Source organism: Sus scrofa, chromosome 4, assembly GCF_000003025.6.
Source record: "Sus scrofa isolate TJ Tabasco breed Duroc chromosome 4, Sscrofa11.1, whole genome shotgun sequence".
NCBI classification, from domain to species: domain Eukaryota; kingdom Metazoa; phylum Chordata; class Mammalia; order Artiodactyla; family Suidae; genus Sus; species Sus scrofa.
In genome coordinates, this window is record NC_010446.5 from 68100317 (window position 1) to 68114477 (window position 14161).

The 14161-nt window shown below is 35.3% G+C and overlaps 1 protein-coding gene across 1 annotated transcript in view; it reads left to right on the forward strand.

Moving 5' to 3' along the window:
* The window catches only part of VCPIP1 (valosin containing protein interacting protein 1), a 35819-nt gene extending 26914 nt beyond the window's left edge, over nucleotides 1-8905 (forward strand). Inside the window, exon 3 of the mRNA XM_003355045.4 lies at nucleotides 3613-8905. Coding sequence (XP_003355093.2) covers nucleotides 3613-4484 — 872 coding nt within the window. The 3' untranslated portion in view covers nucleotides 4485-8905. The remainder of the gene's footprint in view (nucleotides 1-3612) is intronic.

Consider the following 14161-nt stretch of genomic DNA (forward strand, 5'->3'; position numbering starts at 1 on the left):
TTAGGCAGTATGTTAGAGCTCTGGAGTTAGAACATCTGAGATTAAATTTTGGTTCTACTACTTATTCCTGTGTGACTTCTAAATCTCAGTTTCTTTATTTGTAAAGTAGATATGATAATCTCAGGTGTTGTTGTTAGAATCAAATGAGATTGTGCACACACAAGCAGTTATCAAAGGGCCTGGTACCTAATAAATATTTAGCTAATGTTTGTTATTAGAATTCCAGCTGTTATTAGCATAGTTCTTTAAAAATTTTTTTGATCATATCACAGCCATTTGAAATGGTTCACCTCAGAAAATTATTTTACCTTTCAAAATATAATTTCTTGTATGTTTGTGGTAAAATATTATCTATAGTTTTAGGCCAGATTCATGTGGAAAATCATTATCATCACCCTCTGGTCAAAGAATCATAGCATAACAAGCCCTCCTCACCCCCAGACATATACCCATGCCCTCCAAAAGTTGAAAAAGAACACACTTTTCTTTGTTCAAATCCACCCTAACAAATAGATGGTTATATCTACATTTGAAAAGAAATATTGCCCAATATAAATAACAGACTATTAATATTCCTGTTGTTTATGTTTGGAAAAGTAATTTGCTTAAAATGTTATAAGTTTCCTTGCAAGTCTTTATTCGGAGATAAATGCAAGTTTGGTTTTAACACCTGTATAAATAACTTTACAATGTTCAATTATGCTTATGTTTGAACTTTATAAAAATGGAGTTACGCTGGATACTTTCTCTTGATTTGTTTCTTTTATGCAGTTCTTTTTCAGATTCATATGTTTTCTTTCTTTCTTTCTTTCTTTTTTTTTTTTTTTTTTTTTGTCTTTTCTAGGGCAGCACCCATGGCCTATGGAGGTTCCCAGGCTAGGGGTCAAATCGGAGCTGTAGCTGCCGGTCTACACCACAACCACAGCAATGCCAGATCCAAGCTGCATCTGCGACCTACACCACAACTCATAGCAGTGCCGGATCCTTAACCTACTAAGTGAGGCCAGGGATCAAACCCGCATCCTCTCAGATACCAGTTGGGTTCATCACTGCTGAGCCACAGTGGGAACTTCTGATTTTAATTTTTGTATGTCTGTTTTTGTCAGTTACCTCTGCCAAAAATTTTGTGACAGGAGGAAATTCGTGTTGGATTTTTACTTGTCACTGAAATGAATGTTTATTTGAAATTACTGTATGTTATTTACTCATTTGAAGTTTCGTTTTTTTCCTCTGGTTATTTGAAATATTCACAGTAAGATATTTTAGAACTACTGCATGGCTTTTTCCAGAGGAGGAAGGAACTATTCTTAATAACCTGCAAAACTGGAGAGAGGCCACCTGAATGCCCCAGAGCATTCCAGAGTTCACTCATCCTTCCTTTCTCTGAGTTTCTATAGCACTTAGTAACATCCTCATTCACTTCTAACTAATTCGCTTTTGCCTTTATATTTTGCCATAAACATAGCCATATGCATGTACCATATATTATTAAAGCTCTCTACTTCATTTTTAAAACAGAAAATCTATGGTTTCAGGAGTTTCCGTCGTGGCTCAGTGGTTAACAAACTCAGCTAGTATCCATGAGGACACGGGTATGATCCCTGCCCTCACTCAGTGGGCTAAGGATCTGGAGTTGCTGTGAGCTTTGGTGTAGGTCACCTCTGGTGTAGGTCGCAGATGCAGTTTGGATCCCACATTGCTGTGGCTGTGATGGAGGCCAGCAGCTGCAGCTCCAATTCAACCCTTGGCCTGGGAACTTCCATGTGCTGCGGTGCGGCCCTAAAAAGACAAAAGAAAAAAAAAATCTGTTTCATAAAATTTGAAAACCCTAATTTTTGCATATTGGAAGTGTACTTAGAGTGATAAATTTAAAACATACAGATATTGGATAGTTTGACAACAAGGTCCTACTGTACGGCACAGGGAATATTATCCTACCATAATGGAAAAGAGTATTTTAAAAAGAATGTGTGTGTATATGTATAACCAAAGCAGCAGAAATTAACATTGTAAAAAACTATACTTCCGTAAAAGAAAAAATAAAACACACATGCAATTTTTTTAATTCCCAAGATGGAAAAAAAGTGTAAAAATTTAAATTACCATGTAGTGAGACCAAACTTTAACTGGAAAATAAGGGGAAGCTGGCTTTAAAGTTCTTACCCTCTACTGCTGCATTAATTGACCGTAAGAAGTATATCGTACTAGGCCATTCAAAGAGCACCCATAACTCAGTCTTATTTTGGTGGTTGTTATCTGCCCAGAGAGAAATAAGAGTTGTAAGATGAGGAGTTCCCTCTGTGATGCAGTAGATTAATGATCCAGCTTGTCTCTGTTGGGGTGACAGTTCAATTCCCACTCTGGTACAGTGGTTAAGGATCCAGAGTTGCTGCAGCTGTGGTGTAGGCCACAGGTGAGGCTCGGATTCCGTCCCTGGCCTGGGAATTTCCATGTGCTACGGGTGCAGCCAGAAAAGGGAAACATGGAATACAACTATTTCAAAGGAATTGAATTGAATACAATATTATCAGTTTATTGTGACCAAGTGTCAGTTCTTTTTTTTTTTTTTTTTTTTTTTTGTCCTGCCCATGGCATGTGGAAGTTCCAGAGCTGGGGACTGAACCTATGCCACAGCAGTAACGTTAGCTGTCACAGTGACAGTGCTGGATCCTTAACCTGCTACACCACAAGCGAACTCCGAAGTGTCAGTTCTTGCAATTATACTGAAATCACAGTGCCTTGGTCTTAGCTTTCTCAAATGTGCCCCCACAACTACCACTTTAACTCTGGCATATCTTATTTTGAAAATTCGTATTTTTTGTATTTGTGAAAAATACCTACCTTTGTTTGGCATGCTGAAGGAAACTTTTATTCTGGTATTCTGTAATTCAGTAGAATTACTTATGACTTTTAGTTCAACACACTGCACAACATGTGTGTATAGCATCTTGCCCTTACAGGTTTTTATTATTATTATTTGCGTTTTAGGACTGCACTTGCGGCATATGGAGGTTCCCAGGCTAGGGGTAGAATCAGAGCTGTAGCCACCGGCCTACACCACAGCCGCAGCAACACCAGATCTGAGCCACGTCTGCGACCTACACCACAGCTCACGGCAACACCGGATCCTTAACCCACTGAGCAAGGCCAGGAATAGAACCTGCAACCTCATGGTTCCTAGTCGGATTCACTTCTGCTGCACCACAATGGGAACTCCAGTATTTTTAAAGTTTATAATTTGAATTTTAGTAAATGAAAGTATATTTTCTTATTGCTTTATTGTAAGCAAATGCTTTACTTAACCGTATTGCTAGTGTTTTCTTTATAGCTCACCTGTTTGTTTCAAGCCTAATTTTCTTAACTTTGTGATAGGTTTAATAATATATATTTTTTTAAATCACCTGGGGAGCTACTTTCAGGTCTATGCAGATATTTCTGTTTTGTAATAACATTAAATTCCGTTAATAAATAAGTGTAATAAATTATTTTCTAATTAATTTTGTTTTGAAAGCTGTTATCTGTCAATTATTGGAAATTTACTATTTCATTTATAATTGTCTTTACTACATTTTTAAAGATTTTAATGTGTTAAACTCTTTTTCCTTTCTTAAGGTATGGCTGATGGCAAGCATTGTACTTTTCCACATCTGCCTGGCAAAACCTTTGTCTATAACGCTTCTGAAGATAGACTGGAGTTGTGTGTGGATGCTGCAGGACATTTCCCCATCGGTCCTGATGTTGAAGATTTAGTTAAAGAGGCTGTAAGTCAGGTTCGAGCAGAGGCTACTACAAGAAGTAGGGAATCCAGTCCCTCACATGGGTTATTAAAACTAGGTAGTGGTGGAGTAGTGAAAAAGAAATCTGAGCAACTTCATAATGTAACTGCTTTTCAGGGGAAAGGGCATTCTCTAGGAACTGCATCCACTGCCCCACACCTTGATCCAAGAGCTAGGGAAACTCCGGTTGGAAGGAAGCATACTGCAGGGACAGACTTTAGCAATAGTTCCATTAAAACAGAGCCTTCTGTATTCACAGCTTCTCCTAGTAACAGTGAGCTTATTCGAATAGCTCCTGGAGTAGTTACAATGAGAGACAGCAGGCAGCTTGATCCTGATATGGTTGAGGCCCAGCGAAAAAAATTGCAGGAAATGGTTTCTTCTATACAGGCATCAATGGACAAACACTTGCGGGATCAAAGTACAGAGCAGTCACCATCTGATCTTCCTCAAAGGAAAGTAGAAGTTGTGAGTTCCTCTCTGAAGTCTGGGAATCTTCAGACTGGCTTACCTGAGTCTTTTTCTCTGACTGGTGGCACTGAAAATTTGAATACGGATACAGCTGAGAGCTGTGTGGCAGAGGCACTGGGAGCAGAATTTGCCACAAGGTCAAAAGCACAAAAGGGAAATTCCGTGGAGGAGCCTGAAGAGATGGATAGTCAAGATGCTGAGATGACAAACACAGCTGAGCCAATGGATCACTCTTGATTTAATTAGAGGCTAATAAAGGCAGAATGTTTATTGTGAATATGTAATATTTGTTGGCTGGGCCACATAACTTGATTAGTCATTAAAAATCTTGTACGTATATAATTCCAAGATTATATCTTGTTATTCAGTGCATGATAGCAAGTGTGTGATTGGCAATAGCTTTTAATATACTGCTGCCCAGGCTGGCTCTGAATTCCTATAAATTAGTTATTAGATCTGCTGAGATGAGTTTCTTCCATATATGTGGTTCATTGGAAGTTCTTTGTAATTTTAGTTCCATGAAAGTCTTAACGTTTCAAACATAAAAATTCTACATATGTTTGATTTCTGAAAAGGCTAGAACTGTGGGGAAATAAGGTTTTGCTAATGGTGATGTCATCGAGGTAACCATTCCACATATTTATTAATGTGTCAAAGGATTTATGTAAATTTGAAGCTAATCTGAACTAAATTGTATCTTGAAATTCATAAAAGGATATATTAGATACTGGGATCCTAACATTTCTGTGAACGTAAACACATTCATAGAGATAAGTATTCTTGATGAAAATATCTTGAGAATGGAGTGTAATGATACAACATTTTGCTGAGATGAGCAATGTTAGGGGGAAATAACTATTCTAGAATAATAAAGTCAGTGTGATTCAGTAATGTTGCTGTCTGAGCCAACACAGCCACTTGTGTGCTCTGTTGTTGATGATATGTTACCATTATTTTGAATCCTGGCCTGGTCAAGTACCACCAAATTTTTGTTCTTTAATCTTGCAGAAAAGTTGATTGCAAAGTGTGGTAGAAAATAATAAAAATAATGGTAGCAGTAGTTAGTCTCTAATTTTCAGAGTTTGTTGGATTCACAGAGAATTTATAAATAAGAATTTATCTTTATGAATGAGTTACATTGTTCTACAATTTTGATCAATGGTATTTAAGCTTGTATATGCTAAGTGTCTTTTGAGCCCCTTTGAGCCAAAAATGTCTCCTTTTTTTCTTAGAAACCATAAATTTTTCTTCATTTGTTGGCTTCACTTGGATTTGGATCCAAATTTGACTGCATCATACCCTGATCAACTGAGCATTTGCTTAAATAGCGTATTCATCAAATCTTTAGCGCCAGTTTCCTCAAGAAACAGCTTTCATGCTTACTCTTTAAAGACAAAGAATGTTTATCCTGAGATTGGTATTGCACTATTTTATCCTGTTCTGCAGATCTGTATTCTGAAATGTACACTTTAATCCATCTTCTTCCTCTGTTCACTGAAATTAAGTTGAATTTGAATGGATGAAAAACAAAATGTATGTTAATACAATCTCTTATCTAGAGCATTCAAAGCCTGGCTGTCTCTGTTTGCTGTGTAACAGATGCAGAACCGTTTGCATTTTAAGAAAATGTACATCAGAATATGTATTATCAGGTGTTTAAAAATCTCAACCTTTTGATTTGTAAGGAATATAGACAGTACTTGAACTTTTGTTTCCAAATAAGGGAGGTTTTGGTTTTCTTTCTATGAAAGTATCTTCAACGGAATCCACTTATTAAATGAATTACTCCATTTTGAATAGGAAAGACTGGAGAATCTAGACAGTTTGCAGATGCTATCTGAGCGAGAGACATATTTGGGTTTTATCACATTATCACATTTTGTAAAACCTTATTTTATCTCCATTCTTCTAAATGTACTTTCAAGTAGCTTTCTCTGTGTCTATAAATAGAAAATTTAGAACTTTTATATTGTGTACTAGTTCTGCATAAAGGACTGCAGCTACCAAATAATATTTCCCATTTAGTTAGTATAGATGACTTCTGTGTATTAAATTAAAAATCACAAATACCACTAACCACTATAATTATTTTTGGTTTTTTTCAACCACTGAACCCCTCGTCCACCACTTTTTTAGTTTAAATACAGGAAAACTGTTTAACAAATGCATTGCTTCCAGGTTCACCTTTTCTTTAACAAATATTTTCTTCACCTGTGGCTTGCTATGTTTAGTTAATAACTGATAAAGTTTTATAGCATAAAGTAAAAAATTAGATACACATTTTATCTCCCTATTAAATACTTGCATCTAGTCAAATTAGAATGCACTGTGCACATTAAAAAGCAGCCTTAACCTCTGACAACACTATTGATTTCTCTTGTCACAGCACTGCTGTTTAGAAGCAGGTTAGGTATGAATATTATAATAATAGTTTGGGTTCTCCCTTGATACAGAATAAAAGGCTTGATTCTAAGAATGGTCAGATTTCCTGAAATTATTTTAAATCAGCTGAAATTTGCTTGCCATAATTAATGGTTTTTGAGAGGTGGACCAGGTATCAGCTTCACAAAAAAGTTTTAGAACAGAATTTAAGTTCTTGACTATCATCATTTGACCTTCCACATGGTTATCATCATCAAATACATGATTATAAAATGGCTATTTTTTAGTACTACTATTTGTGATTGCCACAACTTTGAGACCAAGCTAGGGATAATAAATTAGTTAAGATACTTTCTTAACCTTACATACAGCATAATAACTCTAATTCAATCCTATAAATTCTCTTTGCACTGTTTAGCTGAATGAAAATTGAAATAAAATTGTAAACTTTTTTCCTTCAGTAACCCATTTTATAGTTAACGTACCAGGTCTGAAGTGATGACCCAAAGTCCAGGTAGAATTGAAGATGATGTGTGTCTAGAATATTGGTTGTGAGAAACTGATTGAAAGGGAAGAAAACAACACACTGTCAAATATTATAAGCTAGAATATAATAAATTCCAAAGGAATGGTTACTCAGAAACTAGTTAAAGAGCAAGCCTATGTAAGGCCCATTTTCCCTCCTTTCACTCATTTCAGGTATTTTATTGGAAAATGTTAGGCTAAAGACCTGAGAAATTTAGCAAATGCTATTGACTGTGAAATTTGCTTTATCTCTGCTGATGATTTTTAGTTTGGTTTTACAATCAAGCCTACTGCTTGCAGTTAAAGTATCAATCTGAAATGCATCTATAATTCCCAGCCACACAAGTCCTTATTGTCATTATTTTTAAGAATCTAATTTTATTGGAAATTAGCAAACTTGCATATTTTGGTCTCTTACCTCAGGGAAGATCACTTGCTAGCAACTCACATACGACTAATGACAGGTTTTTATGAATTGTACTGACATCACGTTAGCTACTAAATGCAAAGTTGATAACAATATTATGTAGTTACCTTCTAATAACTAACTGGCTGCTAGTGAACATTTCTCTAAAAAATTTAAACCTCACTAATAACTAACTTTTAGGTATGAAATAAACTTGTAACTTGTCTTTACGCTTTGGTCAATAAAGTGACAATATGAAAATTTTTATTTCAGAATATCAACACCATTTGTCTTCATTTTTCAACAGGAATTTTAATTAGCCCCTACATAAAATACAACAGAGCAGATTTTGAGAGTTTCATGGTTCTCAAAACCAGGTTTCTGTATTAAAAGATGTTCATTAAAAAACCCTGCAAAATCGGATTAAACTCTGCTCATCTTAATATGAATTTAAAATGACCTTTTGTAATAGTCATAGTGAGCTATATACTCTGAGTTGGGGTATCCTATATTTCAAGGTTATCATACAATTTAACAAAATTGCACAACCTCAAGGCTATTCACAATATAATTAATGTTTCAAACCACAACTATTCACTTGAAAACATACCATAGAAGAATGTTTACTTAAGAAATAACGAAAGGGGAGTTATATCACCTTGTAAGATTTATAGTTAATTATAAGTTCTGCCATTCTTAATAATTCCTTGAGATGCTAAGTGTTTCAATTCATATTTAACTTAAATCGTGAGAATTTTAATGTTTGTTCCAAAATAGCAGAAATTGTAAAAATTGTGAATTATTGGAGAAAATGCCATTACTTGTATATTTGACATTTAATTTTTAAAATTATGGAGTCTACATGCTTTTGTAGTATAATATTAATACAATGATTATTCTCTTGTAAAAGGAAAACTAGTAAAAAAAGTTTTAGTTGATGTTATTTGCTTGTGAGTATCAATTACTTAGTATTTAAAATTGTAAGGTATTGCATACTTTTCTTTAGAATGCACACAACCCTTCTTGAGCCTTTATGCCTGTGGTAGAGCAATAAAGAAATAAAAAGGTTGTCAGTATTTTCAGGTTTATTTAACTTTAAGAATTAGTGCCAAGAGCTGGAGAGTCTACTTTTTGGAGGGAAATGTTATTTAGAATATGTAAAAATAAGTGTAATAGTGTAAATATTTAGAAAAGATTAAATAGCAAGTGCTTTAACTGCTCAATAAAATAGTATAGATGTTATGTCATCCTTGAGGCACTGGCTGTTATCCATTATTTTCTGATTTTGTGATTGCTGTATATATTACCTTTGAGTAATAAATAACTGATAACAGTGTATTTTATCTATATAGTGTTGTACAGCACACCTCACTGTACAGTTTTATATCAGTAATAAAACTATAGGTTAATACATACTAATCTCCCCTCAAACTTCTCCAAAGTAGCTTTTTAAAATAATTTTTTATTCTTTAGTTTCCTGGAATTACACCTTAATATGAAAACATGGGAAAATGTAGTTCAGTTTCATAAAGGAATTCTTCGTGTAATAAGGTTTTTTAAAATTTTCTTCAGTAGGACACCATATAAGTACAGTGATTTCTCTCCTAAATATGTAGATTTCAGTGCCAGTGAAATGGACTCAGAAAGGAGTAAGCAAAATTTCCTTAGACATTACATAATTGGGTTGTGTGATACTGAATATTTAAAGGTAAAGCCATGTTCTAATAAAGAACTTGTTTTTGTGCTGTTTTTTAAAAAATACTGGTTAGAGATAAGGAAATAAAGGGCAATACAGAAAACAGTACTAAATTACATTTGTATAGCTTAGCAATCAATGCCACTGATATTTAAGTTTTAATGTACAGGTTTAATGTCCATTTTGTTAGACTGTTTGACTTAGCAGTCAGCGTAGCTTCAGACATCAGACTTAGAGGTCTGAGTCCTGGCACACTGCTTCCTGTGTGACCTCTTGCTTTGGTTTCCTCACTGGGATGATGGTAATGACATCTACTTCTGGGGGGTTGTGAGGATAGAACCAGTTAACACATATCAAATGGTTAGAACAGTGTCTGACATAAACACTAAAATGTTTGCTATTATTGTTAATAAATAATAATTATATCAAAGTAATTCAGTAGAGCTCAGTTGCCATTTAAGCAGGATAAATCATATATAGGGCATACATTATTCAAATAAATTGTGTTAAAACTTGCTTAATTAGTGGTATATAATTAATGAGATGAACCCTGAATGTATGTTCAAATATTTATGCAAGAGCTTTATGACCACATGCAGCACTGAAAATCTGGAGAACTGACAGTCTGTGCTCTGTGACTAATTTATTGTGACCTAAAGCAAGTCCTAGAGGCTTTCAGGACCTCCATTTCTATTATAAACCTGTTTTACAGTTGTTATCCTCTCGTTCTGCTGACCATGTCATCCTGTTTTCACTTACTGAAGGCATGGCACTGATGGGACAGATGACAGGTAAACTAAACATAATTAGATTTGCTTTTTGATTTGGCTGCACTTGTCCCAAACTTAGACTTGAGACCTTGTACGTGCGTATCACTGGTCACATACTATGTAGTTTGGAGCTCACAAAAACTTCAGCGGATAAGATAAATGTCCTACTTATGACAGTTCAGTACGCATTTTGTTTTTATTGACTGGCTTTTTCAGACCCCAGTAACTGCAAGTCTAACTGCATAGTTGCTTGTTTCTAATCATTAAAAATGTATATAGAAAAACTGAAGTAAGTCTTTATTGATTATGGCCTCTTCAAATCTTATTTCCTTGTTGGAACTAAACCTGTCTTGGTCCATTTATCATACCACATAATTATCTAAAAACAGATAAACAATGTGAGAATCGGAGTTGGGGGGTTATTCTGGTTTGTCAGTTCTATGTATAGAAACATGATAGTATAGGTCTACCTATAAAACAACTTTTTTTATATTTGATTTATGTGATCAACATATTATACTTGAATTCTTCAGTCCCCTTCCTGAACCCAACTTCTCCTTCATTTGAAACTGTCTATTAAGCACTAATCAAATGTCAAGCTTCTATTCTAGGAACCGGGAAAACAGTTCTAAATGAGACAAATCCCAAGTGGCTCTTAACGCTTACATCCCAATGATGGGGACAAGCAATAAACACAAGCATAGTAACTATCATTTGGTGACCCCTTTCCTATATCCAGGCAATTGGCAAAACACAGCATGCAATTATTAGTTTAATCCTCAAAGCAACTCTTTGTGGTTGAGTAGCGCCGTTTTCTTCATCTTTCAGAAACAGGTCCAGGTAGCTTCAGTAGTTTACCCAAAGCCCTGGAGTTAATGGCAGAGCTGGGATTTAAACTTAGATGTTTATGACTTCATAGCCTGTGCTCTTAACCTCAGTGCTGCATTCATAATTTAGCAAAGGAGTATAATTTGGTGGTCACATACATCTTTACAAACATCTACTGTTAAATCTAGCTTGCTTTCAGGTACACCAGTCTGGTTTGAACTGATATCAGTGTATAGTACTTGGCTTTAGTTTTATGTCCTACAAGTCCCCTTCCTGAACCCAAGTTCTCCTGCTATGCCAAGTTCTTTCCTCAGGTTTTTTTTTTTGTTTGTTTGTTTGTTTGTTTTTTCCTTGCTTCCTCCAAATCTGACGGTGCTTTAAGGGAGAGTTTCAGAATTTCTTGAGCGATTGATCTGGGTAAATGTGAGCACCACTAGTTAGATAAAAGTCCAACAGGCTCATTTCAAAAAAATAGAATAATTACTGTCTTTTTCTAAGTGGGTCTGTGGCTTTGGTTGGCAAGGTTCCCCGAAGGTGATGATTCTCAAAGTATAGTTCATAGGCTACACACATAGCACCTAGAAAACATTCCTATGGAAACTATCATGTGCCAGGTATTTTTGCCAGGCACAAAGAATAATAAAATGGCAAGAGGAGACATACAACCTGCCTTTGTTATGCTTAAACAAGCAAATGCAAATTTAAGAGGAATACTGAACACTATGGGATTACACTACAGGAGGAGCTAAACTTACCTGCTAGTGGTTAAAGAAAGCTTCCCAAAAGGTGATGTATTCACTGAGATCTAAAGACTTAATAGGATGTTTAAAAATCAAATTGGCAAGATTCAACACCTCTAGAATATTTTATTTACTAAGCCAGTCCATCAAGCAAAATTAAGTTGGATGCTTATGTTTGCCACAGTTTAGACCCCAAATCCTTCCTGTGAGAGGCTGGTGACCCAGTTGAATGGATAAGGATGACAAAGTTTGAAAAAGCTTGTGCAAATAGAGTTGCTAGGGAAAGGAAAACAAATTGTTAACAGAGGGAGTTCCCGCTGTGGCCCAACAGGATAGGGATCGGCAGCGTCTCTGCAGCACCAAACGCAAATTGGATCCCGGCCTGGCACAGTGGGTTAAAGGATCCAGCGTTGCTGGAGCTGCAGCATGAGTTGCAATGGAGGCTTGGATCCAATCTCTGGCCCAGGAAATCCATATGCCTCAGGGTGGCCAAAATAATAATAATAATAATAATAATAATAATAATAATAATAATAATAATTGTAACAGAAAATGAGATTCTAAATAGAGTGTGTAAACCACTTCAGAAACGTGAGCTCATCCTTTGAAAGTAAAAGATGTCTCTGCTACTGAATATGACTAGTGTAAATCAAATGCATAGTTGCGTAACAAAATTGTAAGGAAAACAGTAAAACAAGAATCAAATTAGAAGCTAGAAGCCCTCAATTATTCTGATTTTTAAAAAACATTACCAGGGTTATAGAAAGATTGGTTCCATTTCTTCTTCTAGCTTCTCATGGCCCTATCCCAGTATCTGTCACCTCCTTTGTTTCCATTAAGGAGTAGTACTGCCTAAGCGGCTAGTAACCAATGCATATCTTAAATTGTGCTTACAATATTGCTTTTCGAGTTAAGATTATCATTTTGTTATCTTTCTTATGGCAAGTGACTTTGCTTTTACATTTGTAGGGTAAGCTTTGCCACATAAAAGCTTTACATTTTATTAAATTTGTTTTTTGGTAGAGTGAAGTGATTAGAAAAATTAAATCAATATCTGAAAAAGAAGTTATCTGTAAAATTTTTCATTAAAATTGGCTTTGTTTATATAACTTTTGTTTATGTAACTTTGTTTATATAACTTTTTAAAAGTTATTCTCAAGGCAATGCATTTACATGGTTAAAAAAAATTAAAAACTATAGAAAAATACCCAGCTCCTCCATTTCAACTGCTCAATCAACCATTTCTATTTTGGTGGTTACCTCTATAACTTAAATAAGACGATTACAGGTCCAGTCTCTTGATTTATCAACTTTAGACAGTATTTGACTCCTCCATTTTGAAAGCTGAGTCCCATTGCTCTTTTTGGGTTATCTTAATAACTTTATATAATATACTTGTTTCTGTTTACTAAGCCATCAATTTTGGATATTAACTTTTCATTAAAATGAAGAAATTAACATTTTTATACTTTCTAATGCCCTTTATTTTCCCATTCTACTTCCTTTTATTAGCTATACTACTACTTCTGTATCATCAAGGTTTATATATTCAAAATATGTTCTGTAGCCATAATTGCTTTAAAGTAGGTTTGACTAAGCTAAGAAACAGCTGGTGATCTCAAATGTCAAAATGAGGGGGTTCTGTTTGTTTTAGCCACCAACTAGAAGCTAGAACTTTTCCAAGGCAGATACTGTAATTTAAACAAATTTATGTTTTAAAAGATCCCTCAGGTGGCCGCGTGGAAGATATACTGGGTTAGGACAAGAGAATGTTAAAAAGTCTTGCTGTAACTGGGTGAGAGATGGGAGCTTGAACTGATCCACTGGTAGTGGGGATGGAGAGAAGAGGATAATGGAGAATAAAAGGGGTCAATCCAGACTCTCAGGTTCTGATTTTAGAGGATGGATGGTGAGCTACTAATTTGGAATTAGATACAGGAGTAATTATAGACTGGTAGGTAGTTAATTCAACCTTTGGACATGTTGAATTTTGGGTGTTTAGTGCTTCCAGATGGAGAAAGACGGCGTTCAGGAGAGGGGTAGGGATTGGTAACAAAGATCTGTGAATCACAGGATATGACTGAAATCATGATGGATGAGATTGCCTAGCAAGGGAGTGTAGAGTAAGAAGATGGCTAAAAATGCACTTGTGGGGAATGCCAACATTTAAGGAGCAGGCAAAACAGAGGCTTGCAAAAGAACTCAGGGAGGTAATGTCACAGAGAACAAGAGGTAAAAGTTTCAAACAAACAAACAAACAAAAAAACCAAAATGAAATCAAATGCTGAGGAAAGTTCAAGTAAAATGAAGATTGATCTCTTTGTTCAAGTGTCCACTGAATTTAGAGCCACAATTTCAATAGCATGGTGGTGGTAAAGGTTAGGTTATGAAAGGACTGAAGACTGATTAGGTACTGAAGTCAAGATATCTTTGAAGAAGTTTGCCTGAAAGGGAAAAGGGAAGACAGCAGATACAGGGTTATGGGAGGGATGGATGGATAAATATATTTAGATCAATATATTCAACCCTACCGGAGGCAATATTCCCTCTTTTATAGCAATATATTC